Raw genomic sequence first — 15,124 nt, forward strand, 5'->3', positions numbered from 1 at the left:
CGTATTGCATGGTGCACTGGGTGTTATACGCAACTAATGAATCATCGAACTTTGCATCAGAAAGCAGGGAAGTACTGTATGGTGACTAACATAATATAATTAAAAAACATTTAAAAAAAAGACAAGAGATGACAAGTATTAGTGAAAACATAAGAAAAGGAAACCCTGATGTACTGTTGATAGAAATGTAAATTGGTTCAGGCAGTATGGAAGACCGTGGGAAGGTTCCTAAAAAAATAGAACTACCATATAATCCAATAATCCAGCTTCTAGATATATATCCAAAGGAAATGAGAACAGGTTATGGAAAAGATATCTGTACTCTCATGCTTATTGCAGCATTATTCACAATAACCAAGATTTGGAAACAACCTAAGTGTCTGTCAAAGGGTGAAAGGATAAAGAAGATGTGGTATATGTTCAATGGAACATTACTCAGTTGTGGTAACTAAAGAAATCTTGCCATTTGCTTAAAATTAACAACTCAGGGAAACAACAGATGTTGGTAGAGAATGCAGAGAAAGGGGAACCCTCTTAACACTGTTGGTGGGAATGCAAACTGGTGCAGCCACTCTGGAAGACAGTAAGGAGTTTCCTCAAAAAGTTAAAAATTGAGCTACCCTATGACCCAGCAATTGCACTATTGGATATTTACCCCAAAGATACAGACGTAGTGAAGAGAAGGGGCACATGCACCCGAATGTTCATAGCAGCATTGTCCACAATAGCCAACTGTGAAAGGAGGTGAGATGTCCTTCAACAGATGAATGGAAAAAGATGTGGTTTGTATATACAATGGAATATTACTCAGCCATCAGAAAGGATGAATACCCACCATTTGCATGGACATGATGGAACTGGAGGGGATTATGCTAAGTGAAATAAGTCATAGAAAGACAAATATCTTTCTTTTTTTTTTTAATATTTACCAATTGTATCTTTTATTGAGAACATGAGGCTGTTTTCTTGTACATAAATATTTGGAAACAGAATTTATAGATGTCAGCTAAAGTTTCGTTCCAACTACATTTTTACATTTGTTGAGTTTGTTTGCACATCAAGAGAACCTGGTTTCACACAGATAAGTAGCTGGAAATGGTAGCAAGCCTTTTTAATAGCTTATGTTGCAATCTCTGATATTCTTCATTAAACATATCTAGAAGCTTGAAAGCAAAGTAATAAGAAATTTATTTCCAGATTGACTTACTAACAATATGTAGCAACTGCTCGCATTTGTCATAAGAACAGAGAAGAAAAGACAGAGTGTCCAAGCTTCCAACAGCTCATCTCTCTAGAACCAGACCTGCTCGTTTGAGGTGTGGGGCATTCACCTGGCATTGTGCAATCCACCTGCTAGGCTTGATGAGGAAATGTGCCCAGTGGATGGACCTGACCTGACCGTGCTGGGCCCCGTAGGCATCTCAGATAATTTTTCCTTCTTGGACATGCACAGGCATGACTTTTCAGTAAGACCAGTCCAGGGGTACCACGTACACGGTCAATGACACATTTACAAGTTCAGTTTTAAGGACTATACAAGACTACTTAGCCTGGAGGGATAAATTCATATGCTGATGTCAAAAAGAGGGTGGGACAAAATACTTTGCATAGATATTAAGGAAGGAATCACTACATTTGGGCTGAAATGTTATATTCTTCTTACCACAGTTTTTCGGGACCACTCTTCTCCAAAAGCCCAAGGTCTCATAGACAATTTCATTTACATCTATATTCAGAATTATTTTCACATCCTTTAATCACCAATTTGACTTTTGGGGGGGACTGGGGATGAGGTGTTTAGCAGCTCATAGAACAGGTGCAAGGGAGCCTCTAAAAATATCTCCTGCAACCCTGGGTTTCTACAGACACAGTTTGAAACCTGATGCGTCAGGCAGTGCTATAGCAGGAAGCCTCCCTCTCCTTCTAGAATAATGCGATGGTTTATATTTCTTTTTTTTTTTTAAATGATTTTTTATTATATTATGTTAGTCACCATACAGTACATCCCCGGTTTCCGATGTAAGGCTCGATGATTCATTAGTTGTGTATAACACCCAGTGCACCATGCAATACGTGCCCTCCTTACTACCCATCACTGGCCTATCCCATTCCCCCACCCCCCTCCCCTCTGAAGTCCTCAGTTTGCTTCTCATAGTCCATAGTCTCTCATGTTTCATTCCCCCTTCTGATTACCCCCCCTTTCTTTATCCCTTTCTTCCCCTACCGATCATCCTAGTTCTTATGTTCCATAGATGAGAGAAATCATATGATAGTTGTCTTTCTCTGCTTGACTTATTTCACTTAGCATTATCTCCTCCAGTGCTGTCCATGTTGTAGCAAATGTTGAGAACTCGTTCTTTCTGATAGCTGAGTAATATTCCATTGTATATATGGACCACAACTTCTTAATCCAGTCATCTGTTGAAGGGCATCTCGGCTCCTTCCACAATTTAGCTATTGTGGACATTGCTGCTATGAACATTGGGGTGCATATGGCCCTTCTCTTCACTACGTCTGTATCTTTGGGGTAAACACCCAGTAGTGCAATGGCTGGATCATAGGGTAGCTCAATTTTTAACTTTTTAAGGGACCTCCACACAGCTTTCCAGAGTGGCTGTACCAACTTGCATTCCCACCAACAATGTAGGAGGGATCCCCTTTCTCCACATCCTCTCCAACAATTGTTGTTTCTTGCCTTGTCTATTTTTGCCATTCTAACTGGCGTAAGGTGGTATCTCAGTGTGGTTTTGATTTGAATTTCCTTGATGGCTAATGATTTTGAACATTTTTTCATGTTTCTGTTAGCCATTTGTATGTCTTCATTGGAAAAGTGTCTGTTCATATCTTCTGCCCATTTTTTGATTTGTTTATTTGTTTCTCATGTATTGAGTTTGAGAAGTTCTTTGTAGATCTTGGATACCAGTCCTTTATCTGTAGTGTCATTTGCAAATATATTCTCCCATTCTGTGGGCTGCCTCTTAGTTTTTCTGACTGTTTCCTTGGATGTGCAGAAACTTTTAATCTTGATGAAGTCCCATAAATTCATTTTATCTTTTGTTTCTCTTGCCTTTGGGGATGTGTCATGAAAAAGGTTGCTTTGGCCGATGTCGTAGAGGTTGTTGCCTATGTTCTCCTCTAGAATTTTGATGGATTCCTGTCTCACATCGAGGTCTTTCATCCATTTGGAGTTTATTTTTGTGTATGGTGTGAGATAGTGGTCAAGTTTCATTCTCTTGCATGTAGCTGTCCGATTTTCCCAGCACCATTTATTGAAGAGACTGTCTTTTTCCCACCGGATGTTTTTTCCTGCTTTATCAAATATTAGTTGCCCAAAGAGCCGAGGGTCCATTTCTGGGCTCTCTATTCTGTTCCATTGGTCTATGTGTCTGTTTTTGTGCCAGTACCATGCTGTCTTTGTGATCACAGCTTTGTAGTACAGCTCGAAATCCAGCATTGTGATGCCCCCAGCTTTGTTTTTCCTTTTCAACAGTTCCTTGGAGATTCGGGGCCTTTTCTGTTTCCATACAAATTTAAGGACTGTTTGTTCCAGTTCTTTGAAAAATGTCCTTGGTATTTTGATCGGGATAGCATTGAAAGTGTAGATTGCTCTGGGTAGCATGGACATTTTAACTATGTTAATTCTTCCGATCCATGAGCATGGAATATCTTTCCATCTTTTTATGTCTTCCTCAATGTCTTTTAAGAGTGATTTATAGTTTCTAGAATATAGGTCCTTTACGTCTCTGGTTAAGTTAATTCCAAGGTAACGTATGGTTTTTGGTGCTATTGTAAATGGGATGGATTCCCTAATTTCTCTTTCTTCGGTCTCGTTATTCGTGTATAGAAATGCAACTGATTTCTGAGCATTTATTTTGTATCCCGCCACGTTACTGAATTGCTCTATAACTTCTAATAGTTTGGGAGTGGCTTCTTTTGGGTTTTCCATATAGAGTATCATGTCATCTGCAAAGAGAGACATTTTGACTTCTTCTTTGCCAATTTGAATACCTTTGATCCCTTTTTGTCGTCTGATTGCTGTTGCTAGGACTTCTAGTACTATGTTGAATAATAGTGGCGAGAGTGGGCATCCTTGTCGTGTTCCTGATCTTAAGGGAAAGGCTTCCAGCTTTTCCCCATTGAGAATAATATTTGCAGTAGGCTTTTCATAGATGGCTTTTATGAGATTGAGAAATGTACCTTCTATTCCTACACTCTGAAGGGTTTTAATCAGGAAAGGATGCTGTATTTTGTCAAATGCTTTTTCGGCATCGATTGAGAGGATCATATGGTTCCTGAGTCTTTTCTTGTTGATATGATGTATCACGCTGATTGATTTGCGAATATTGAACCACGCTTGCATCCCAGGTATGAATCCCACATGATCGTGATGGATAATCCTTTTAATGTACTGTTGGATTCTATTAGCAAGTATCTTGTTGAGGATTTTGGCGTCCATATTCATTAGGGAAATCGGTCTGTAATTCTCCTTTTTGATGGGGTCTTTGCCTGGTTTGGGGATCAAGGTAATATTGGCCTCATAAAATGAGTTTGGTAGCTTTCCTTCTGTTTCTATTTTTTGAAATAGCTTTAGGAGAATAGGTATTATTTCTTCTTTGAATGTTTGGTAGAATTCCCCAGGAAAACCGTCTGGGCCTGGAGTTTTGTTATTTGGAAGGTTGTTTATCACTGACTCAATTTCTTCATAATTAATTGGCCTGTTTAAGGAATCAATTTCTTCCGGTTTCAATCTTGGTAGTTTATAGGTTTCCAGGAAGGATTCCATCTCTTCCAGATTGCTTAGTTTATTGGCATATAGCTGTTGATAAAAATTTCTAATAATCCTTCCAATTTCAATGGTGCTCGTCGTGACCTCTCCTTTTTCGTTCATAATTTTAATAATCTGGGTCCTTTCTCTTTTCTTTTGGATAAATCTTGCCAGGGGTCTGTCAATTTTATTGATTCTCTCCAAGAACCAGCTTCTAGTCCTGTTGATCTGCTCTACTGTACTTCTGGTTTCTGCTTGATTGATTTCAGCTCTAATTTTGGTCAACTGCTTCCTCGTGCGTGGATTAGGCCTGTCCCTCTGTTGCTGTTCCAGCTTCTTGAGGTGAGAATATAAAAACTGCATTTTAGATTTTTCTATTCTTTTGAGTGAGGCTTGGATGGCTATGTATTTCCCCCTTAGGACTGCCTTTGCAGTATCCCATAGGTTTTGGACTGTTGTATTTTCATTCTCATTGGTCTCCATAAATTGTTTAATTTGATTTTTGATTTCCTGGTTTATCGAGTCATTCCTGAGCAGTATGGTTCTTAGTCTCCAAGTGTTTGAGTTTCTTCCAAATTTTTCCTTGTGGTTGAGTTCCAATTTCAGAGCGTTGTGGTCTGAGAATATGCAGGGGATAATTTCAATCTTTTGGTATCGGTTGAGACCTGTTTTGTGTCCCAGAACATGGTCTATTCTTGAGAATGTTCCATGAGCATTAGAATAGAATGAGTATTCTTTGGTTCTGGGGTGTAGTGTTCTATATATATCTATGAGGTCCAACTCGTCAAGTATGGCATTCAAAGCCTTTGATTCTTTGCTTAGTTTTTGCCAGGGTGTTCTATTTCTGATAGTGGAGTGTTGAGGTCCCCTACTATTAATGTATTTTTATTTATATGTCTCTTTATTCTGGTTAAGAGTTGGCTTGTGTATCTTGCTGCTCCCCTGTTGGGGGCATATATATTTATAATTGTCATATCCACTTGTTGAATACTTCCCTTAAGAATAATATAGTGCCCTTCTGCATCTCTAACTATAGTCTGTAGTTTAAAATCCAATTTATCCGATATGAGAATTGCTACCCCAGCTTTCTTTTGAGGTCCATTTGCGTGAAAGATGGTACTCCATCCCCTTACTCTCAGTCTGAATGCATCTTTGGGTTTGAAATGAGTCTCTTGTAGACAGAAAATGGATGGGTCATTTCTTTTTATCCAATCTGCAACCCTGTGGCGTTTTATGGGATCATTCAAACCATTTACATTAAGACTGATTACTGAGAGATATGATTTTAATGTTGCCATGTTGCCAGTAAAGTCTTTGTTTGTATTGGCTGTGACTTTCTGTTCTGTATCACTCTTGGGGCCTTTTTACTTTTATAGAACCCCCCGTAATATCTCCTGTAGGGCTGGTTTCGTGGTTACGAAATTGGTTAGTGACTGGCGATTCTGAAATGTCTTTATTTCTCCATCAATTCTGAATGACAGCCTTGCTGGATAAAGGATCCTTGGCTGCATGTTTTTCTCTGAAAGAGCTTTAAATATGCTCCCCCAACCCTTTCTCTCATTCCAGGTCTGTGTAGACAGGTCTGACGTAATTCTGATGCTTTTGCCTTGGTACGTGAGAAATTTCTTTGCCCTGGCCGCTTTCAATACTGTATCCTTGCATCTAATATTTGCGAAATGCACTATGATGTGACGTGGCGTAGGTTTGTCATGGTTGAGCTTGGGAGGGGTCCTCTCTGCCTCTTGGACACGAATGTTTGTTTCCCTTGCTAGATTAGGGAAGTTTTCAGCTACAATTTGTTCAAATATCTCTTCTAGACCTCTGTTTTTCTCCACCCCCTCAGGGATGCCGATGATTCTAACATTGGATCATTTCATTGAGTCAGTAATCTCCCATAACCTACATTCGTGGGCGTGGATTTTTTTAAGACCATCTTCTATTTTCATTTTTTCCTCTATTAACCCATCCTCCAATTCACTAACCCGTTCCTCTGCTTCTGCGACCCTGGCCGTCAGAGCCTCTAGTTTTGCCTGCATTTGGCTCATAGAATTTTTAATTTCTGTCAGATTCGCTCTCATTTCTGTCCTTAGGGATTCTATATTCTCAGTAACCTTTTCGTTAATAGTTTTTTCAATTCTACTCATCATTTTGACCATCGTTACTCTGAATTCCATTTCTGATAATTTGGTTACATCCATATCCATTATTTCTGTGGCAGAGGCCACAGAATCACTGTCTTTTCTTTGCTGGGGGGGGCTTCTCCTTCTTGTCATTCCGATGAAGAGAGGTTGCGGGGTTTCCAGAGCCCAAATTATTGACTGGGTCCCAGGCCGTGCCCCTTGTTTTATAGGGATCTTAGGGATGTGGGCTTCTTCTTTAAAGATTTTATTTATTTATTTATGTGGCAGCCAACTAGCGAGAGAGGGAACAGAAGCAGGGGAGTGGGAGAGGAAGAAGCAGGCTCCCAGCGGAGGAGCCCGATGAGGGACTCCTTTCCGGAACGCCGGGATCACGCCCTAAACCGAAGGCAGGCGCTCAATGACTGCGCCACCCAGGCGCCCGGGTTGTGGGCTTCTTGATTTTTCAGCCTGCCTTCTGTGTTCTGGGGGAGGGGCCTGCCGCACCGATACTCAGGCAACCCTGTTTGGGTAGAGTCTCCGTGTCCCCCGCGAGGGGGGATGGGGATGGGCACGCTGCGAGCCAGTATTTCCAGGCTTTTCGTCTCTGGCAGCTTTCCCTGGCGGTCGGCTATGCCTCTCCTGAGAGTCAGAGCAACAGAGACTGCATTGTCACAGAACAGAGGGATTGCGGTCCATTCTCCACTGATGTTCTGGCCACTTTAACTCTGTTACTGTTGGTGCTGCTCAACCCTGCAGCGTCCCGGGATGTGCGCCCCATACCCGGCGTCCCTGCCCTCACTTCCAGGGCCGGCGTGTCTCTGTCCTTTTTGTTTCTAATGCTGCCAGCCACCAGCCGCCCCGCGCGCTCCCGGGTCTCCCGGTCTCAGTCTATGCCCGGTGAGCACACCTCGATTCCGGAGTTCCGTGAGAAGCCTGGTGGCGCGCGCACCCGGTTCAGGGTCTCAGTCTGCTGTTTCATGGGTGCTGACCGCGAGTCCGCCCGCTCCCCCGTGCAGGTGGCCCGCCAGCTGCCCCGCGCATGCTCCGGGAGCTCCCGGTCTCAGTCTGGATCCCGTGAGCACACCGGGATTCCGGTGTTCCGCGAGATGCCTGGTGGCGCGCATTCACGGCTCACTGGTCTCAGTCCGCTCTCTCTCGGGTGCCCACCATGGGTCTGCCGGCTCCCCCGTGCAGGTGGCTGCCGCTTCCCGGCACCCAAACGCGGCGGCTCCCTCCCCCTTCCGTTTATCTTCTGATATCTGTGCGTGGTTTTACGGCTCCCCTCTTGGTACCTCAATACTCAGCGCTGGAGATGTTCATTTGTACAGATCCAGATGTATCTTCCTGCGTCTCAGGCTGATTCCGTGGTTATTTAGGCTGGTCTGTTACCTATCCAGCTCGACTCAGGGGACCGGCTGAAAAAGGGGTCCCCTACTCCTCCGCCATCTTAACTCCTCTCCCCTTGTAATATCTTAGTTTGTATTTTCCCATGTTCAGACAACTCAGTGTTCTTCTAATAAAAATAAAATATTCTACTAAAAAGATTTAACTCACAGCTGAAGAGATTGAAAGAATTAAAAGAACTGAATTAAAAGTAGGGTCTCCAAGAGATTTGTACATCCATTTTTATGGCTATTTTATGGGTATTCATAATAGCTAAAACATGGAAGCAACCCAAACATTCATGGACAGGTAAATGGATAAAGAAAATGTAATGTGTAATTGGGTGGGTAATTGGGTAATTGAATGATGTACATTAAGGAGGGCACTTGAACTAAGGAGCACTGATGTTGTATGCATCTGATGAATCACTAAATTCTGCCTCTGAAACTAATAATATAGTATATAATAATTAAATTGAATTAAAAAAAATTTTTAATCATTCAGCCTTAAAAGGAAGGAAGTTCTCACATTTGCAATGTCCCTCAAGGACATTGTACTAAGCGAAATAAGACAGTCACAAAAAATACTATATTTTTTTGGTACCTGGACTTTTTTTTTTTAATTTGGGTATAGTTGATATACAATGCTACATTAGTTTCAGGTGTACAACTTGGTGATTTGACAAGTTTACATGTTATGCTGTGTTCACCACAAATGTAGCTATGATCTGTCCCAATACATTGCTGTTACAAAAAGACAACCTGCTGAATGGGAGAAGTTATTTGTAAGTGATATATCTGATAAGGGGTTAGTATTCAAAATATATAAAGAACTTATACAACTCAACACCTAAAAAACAAACAACCCAATTAAAAATGGACAGAGAACCTGAACAAAAAATACTGTATTATCCCAATTATATGAGGTAACTAGAGTAGTCAAATCCATAGAGACAGAAACTAGAATTGTGATTACCAGGGGCTGTGGGCAGAGGGAATGGGGAGTTGTTTTCTAATGGGGACAGAGTTTCAGTTTTGCAAGACAAAACTGTTCTGTGGATGGATGTTGCTGGTGGTTGCACAACAGTGTGAATGTACTTACTATCAGAAATGTACACTTAAAAATGGAGGAGATGGCAAATTTTATTATGAGTATTTTATGAAAATTTAAAATTGAAGGAAGAGTAAGTCAAACACAGACCACTTCTTCTGTGTAAATCTAGAAGAATAGATAGAAAATTTTGATTGTTATATAATACAGAAATCACAGCAATTGCACTACTGGGTATTTACCCCAAAGATACAGACATAGTGAAGAGAAGGGCCATATGCACCCCAATGTTCATAGCAGCATTGTCCACAATAGTTAAATTGTGGAAGGAACCGAGATGCCCTTCAACAGATGACTGGATTAAGAAGCTGTGGTCCATATATACAATGGAATATTACTTAGCTATCAGAAAGAACGATTACCCAACATTTGCTTCAACATGGGCGGGACTGGAGGAGATTATGCTAAGTGAAATAAGTCAAGCAGAGAAAGACAATTATCATATGGTTTCACTCATTTATGGAACATAAGAAATAGCAGGAAGATCGGTAGGAGAAGGAAGAGAAGAATGAAGGGGGGGTAAACAGAAGGGGGAATGAACCATGAGAGACTATGGACTCTGCGAAACAAACTGAGGGTTTGGGGGGGGGTTGGGAGATGGGCTAGCCCGGTGATGGGTAGTAAGGAGGGCACGTATTGCATGGAGCACTGGGTGTTATACGTAAATAATGAATCATGGAACATTACATCAAAAACTAAGGATGTACTGTATGGTGACTAACATAACATAATAAAAAAATTTTTTAAATAATAATAGTGATAATACAGAAATCTAGAGTGGTTGTTTAAAAATCTGTATCTCCAGATAACTTGTATTTGGGAATTTTTAAATTCACAAATAAAATTAGAAATCTGAGACGTTGAAAATAGTCTTTTTTAAAATCATTTAGACTGGTGATGGGTAGTAAGGAGGGCACGTATTGCATGGTATACTGGGTGTTATACGCAACTAATGAATCATCGAACTTTGCATCAGAAACCAGGGATGTACTGTATGGTGACTAACATAATATAATAAAAAAACATTTAAAAAAATCTATTTAATGAGTATATTTTTTAAATTTTTATTTAAATTCCAGTTAGTTATTCCAAATGTAACCAATTTCATTCTATGCTAGTCCCCACACATTTTTTTTGTGACAACTGAATAAGATGATAAGAATAATAATCAAAATAAATACATGGACAACTTTCTATCTGAAATCAAATGTTCTTGCCATTCAAAATTAAAAAGCTAAGTAGATCTGGATAGTAAGGAGTTATTTGTTTGTTTTCAAGATTTTATTTTCAAGTAATGTCCACACCCAATGTGGGGTTTGAACTCACAACCCCGAGATCAAGAGTCGCATGCTCTTCAGACTAAGCAAGCCAGGCAACCCTATTTGTTTGGTTTTTTGATCATCCTCTTTATGAGATACATGCTGAAGTTGCTTGAATATTTATGGGTAAAATTATATTTTATCTAGCACTTGCTTAAAAATAATCCTCTTGTGGTGACTAGAAGTAGAGTGGCCTGGTTATTGATGAAATAAGGCAGGCCATGGGCTAATAATTGTTGAATCTCCATGATGAGTACGTGGATGAGCGTTCATTAGAATCTTCTCTCTCCTTCTGTATGTGTTTGGGTTTTCCATAAATAAAAAGGTTTTTAATGGTCCCAGTGGGAAGGGACACATTCTTCTGACATCAAAGACACGCCCAAGAGACACAATTGAGTGAAAATTTTCCATTTTGATTACAATCCCCAGATTCCTAGCAGTTATTCTGCCCCAAGATTACAACAACAGAAAGTGTATTTAAGAGGAAGCTATGAAAATTCAGCATGGAGTTCAACAAACTTTGCCCCCCACCTTCAGTCCATAAATCTGAGGAAAGAAAGAAACCCTCCTGTGCCTTCCAGAACCATCGCCCTGGTCCAGGGATCCAATGCCTGACACCATCTTCCTGATGTGGAGGGCACAGCAGCTGCCTCCACCCTTCACCTGCCTGGGAAGACCGGATTAACAAAACACATCCTATAGATGACTCCATCCGAGGTCAAGTAGGAAGAACAACACAGCACATTTTTGGGAAATGAAATAAGAGGGAGGAGAAGCAGTTTCCCCAGCTGCACAGCCAGGGGTAAGGAGACTGGGAAAGCGCATACAATCGAAATGATTCAATAAAGCTGAAGGGTCCAACTGGCTAAGCAAGCAGGAAGCCTCAGGTTTGACTGCAGCCTCTTCTCTATTAGCACGTGTTTCATCCTGTGCTTGTTCCAACATTTCCACAGCATTCCCCCTCCTCACAGGAACTGTCCTTCTCCTAGTTGTCTCCCCAGTGGCTTGGGGCTTCCCCTAACACCTCACCCAGTGCCTGGTCTCCCCCTGCTCACCCTACTGGCACTCGCAGAACAGAGGGACCACACTTCTCACAAACTCGCACACCCAGCAAGCATTCACAGCCACTCAGCTGTCTCTGCCACGTGCATGAATGATGGCAACCCTCTCATTGCACCTGTTTCTAAAGGGATGAAATGAGACCATTCAGAAAAGGTTATCATGGTAACTGCACTTTAAATGTTAATAAATATTAGTTACTATTGTATTACCTAAAACTCTTCAGTGGCTTCCAATTGTACTTGATATAAAATATATATGCTTTAATATGTCCTAAAAAGCACACCCCAAAAATATTAATTACTCTTTGTATCCTTTTCCAAGGCCTTCGATAAACCATCCCCTGGTCTGTGTATGTTACATTTTCATATAATTTTGAATAGGCTATTTTTCCCATTGTGTATCTATTTATTGCTGGGACTAGAGAAAAAAAGGATACATGTCTGTTTTTAAATCTAGCCTTATCAGATTGGCTTCTTAGTTGTAACAGCTTTCTAACTGATTTTATGCAACCGATTACATCATCTGAGAAATGTGATCAATTTACTTTTACTTAAGACATAAACCTATCATTGCTTTTTCTCTGGTTGTATTGGTTTGAAATTTCCGAGCAGTGCTGCATTGGCAGTGGCAGGCATACCTGTGTTCTCTATGATCTTCCTGGGGATTCCTCAAATATTTTTGGGTCAGGGTTGATATTAGCTGATGATCAAGGGAGCCATTTTATCATAGTTCAGAAATATCCTGTTTACGGTGTCCTCAGAACTGTTCTTATGCAGTATATCTCCAGCATGTAAAAAGATCCTCTTATATTTGGATGATGTTTTCCTACTCATTTGCTCTACTACAATAAAGAAACTACCAATATCAAATGGTGGTTGCTGGGGCACCTGGGTGGATCAGTTGTTAAGTGCCTGTCTTAAGCTCAGGGCATGATCCCAGAGTCCTGGGATCCAGCCCCACATCGGGCTCCTCCGCTGGGAGCCTGCTTCTTCCTCTCCCACTCCCCCTGCTTGTGTTCCTTCTCTCGCTGGCTGTCTCTCCCTCCCTGTCAAATAAATAAATAAAATCTTAAAAAAAAAAAGAAAAAGAAATGCTGTTTGCTTTCCAGGGTTGAATGCTACCTAGTCACAGGGCATTTGGTTTGCTTGATCAATTGCTGGATGCATTTTATTGCTATTGTCTTTGAGCTTTTTCTTAATATGCTAATTAAAGAGATTAATCTGTGATTTTTGTTATATTGCTCCTATCATAGAGGGCTGCTGGTTTTTGTATCATGATTGAAATGCCTTCAGAAAACTCACTGGGACATTTATTTTCACATGCTTCCAAGTAATTTTTATTTATTGCAAATGCCTTTTGTGAGATTTCAAAATCAGTGATTTGGCGTCATGTCTTTCTGGGAGGTAAAGTGGGTTGATGGTTCAATTTCTTCTTTGATGATTGGTCCTTCATACATTTTATTTATTTATTTAGAGAGAGAGAGAGCAGCGGGGAGTGGGGGAGGGCAGGAGAGGCTGAGGGAGAGTGAGAATCTTAAGCAGGCTCCATGCTGAGCCCCAACAGGGGGCTCAATCTCATGATCCTGAGATCATGACCCGAGCTGAAGTCAAGAGTCAGGCGCTTAACCAACTGAGCCACCCAGGTGCCCCAGTCCATTATATATTTTGAATGGTCAGGTGAGTAGCAAACATATCATAATAAAAATAATAATAAAAAAGTAAGTAGCAAATATCATGATGTTATCATAGCTTATGGAAATTATATATAGACCCAAACCCTTTTTATTTTGTATTATTAAAATAATAAAAATTATACTTTTATTATAAGGAAGGTGTTCTTTTATTATATTTAGAAGTAAATTATGAATTAAATCAAAGATATCTGAGAAGACTAAGGCTGGGTGATCAGGTGTCAGTACAGTTGAACAACCGAGGTCAGCTTTTAGTGCAAAATTAGTTTTTGCATGTAGGTTTTCCAGCTGGCAGTGGCAACGCAGGGGAATTTGGCAGCATTTGGAAACCCCAAATGGACAGACAAGAGAGAAGAGACCATCAGTCAAATAACTGTCTCCTCAATATCAGGTTCAAGGTAAAGGCGATGATGTTTCTGAGATGCCCGTTGGTCATTGATTTTGTCTTGCTTCTTGTGTTCTTGGCAGACACTCCTTTACATGGAACCAAGAAACCACTCAGGGCTTCCAGTATTTCTCCTCCTGGGACTTTCTGAGAAGCCAGAGATTCAGTCTGTGCTCTTTGGGCTGTTCCTGTCTTTGTACCTGGTCACTGTCTTTGGAAACCTGCTCATCATCCTGGCCATCTGCTCAGACTCCCACCTCCACACCCCCATGTACTTCTTCCTGGCCAACCTGTCCTTCTCTGATATCTGTTTCACCTCCACCACCGTCCCCAAGATGCTGCTGAACATCCAGACTCAGAGCAAAGTCATTACCTATGAAAGCTGCATCACGCAGATGTATTTTTTCACAATTTTTGGACTTTTGGACAATTTACTCCTGACTGTAATGGCCTATGACCGCTTTGTGGCCATCTGTCATCCCCTGCACTACATGGTCATCATGAACCCCCAGCTCTGTGCCCAGTTGCTCATCCTGGCCTGGCTCATCAGTGTTCTGGGGGCCCTTCCTGAGAGTTTAACCACGTTGCAGCTCTCCTTCTGTGCAGTCATTGAAATCCCACACTATTTCTGTGAACTCCCTGAGGTCCTGCACCTCGCCTGCTCGGACACCTTCATCAGTAATGTCATATTATATATTGTGACAGGTGTGATGGGCTTTTTTCCTCTCACTGGGATTCTTTTCTCTTATTCCCAAATTGTCTCTTCTGTCTTGAAGATCTCAACAGTGGGAGGAAAGTATAAAGCATTCTCCACCTGTGGGTCTCACCTCTCCGTGGTCTCCTTGTTCTATGGAACCTGCCTGGGGGTCTACCTCAGTTCCACCTGGACACATGCTTCTCAGGCAGGGATGTTTGCCTCAGTCCTATATACAATGGTCACACCCATGATGAACTCCTTCATCTACAGCCTGAGGAACAGGGACATGAAGGGGGCTCTGAGAAAGCTTCTCTGTAGCATGTCATCCTCCCAATAACAAGAACAATGACCCTGCACCTGGATAGGTGTGACCAAGGACAACAGAACAGAGTGCTTAATAGTGTGGACTCTGAAATTTCCCTTGACTGGGTTCAAATGCTGGTACCACCTTCAATAGATAATGACCTTGAGAAAAATACTCACCCTCCATGTGCCTCCATTTCTCCATGGACCTATAACAATGCATGCCTCATCAGGGTGACAAAAGGATTAAATGGAATAATATGGCAAAGCTCCAGCACAGGGAATGCAGA

At 41.3% G+C, this 15,124-nt stretch overlaps 1 protein-coding gene across 1 annotated transcript; it reads left to right on the forward strand.

The window, feature by feature from the left end:
* The first annotated feature begins 13,929 nt into the window (after window positions 1-13,929).
* On the forward strand, window positions 13,930-14,868 carry LOC125281555 (olfactory receptor 7C1-like). The gene has a single exon (XM_048215315.1). It carries the CDS (start codon window positions 13,930-13,932, stop codon window positions 14,866-14,868), a length of 939 nt encoding a protein of 312 aa, XP_048071272.1.
* Window positions 14,869-15,124: the final 256 nt, after the last annotated feature.

Source organism: Ursus arctos, unplaced genomic scaffold (assembly GCF_023065955.2).
Source record: "Ursus arctos isolate Adak ecotype North America unplaced genomic scaffold, UrsArc2.0 scaffold_14, whole genome shotgun sequence".
Classification (NCBI taxonomy): Eukaryota; Metazoa; Chordata; class Mammalia; order Carnivora; family Ursidae; genus Ursus; species Ursus arctos.

Coding starts and splice junctions, on each gene's coding strand:
- LOC125281555 (XM_048215315.1), top strand. CDS start 13,930: ATGGAACCAAGAAACCACTCAGGGCTTCCAGTATTTCTCCTCCTGGGA.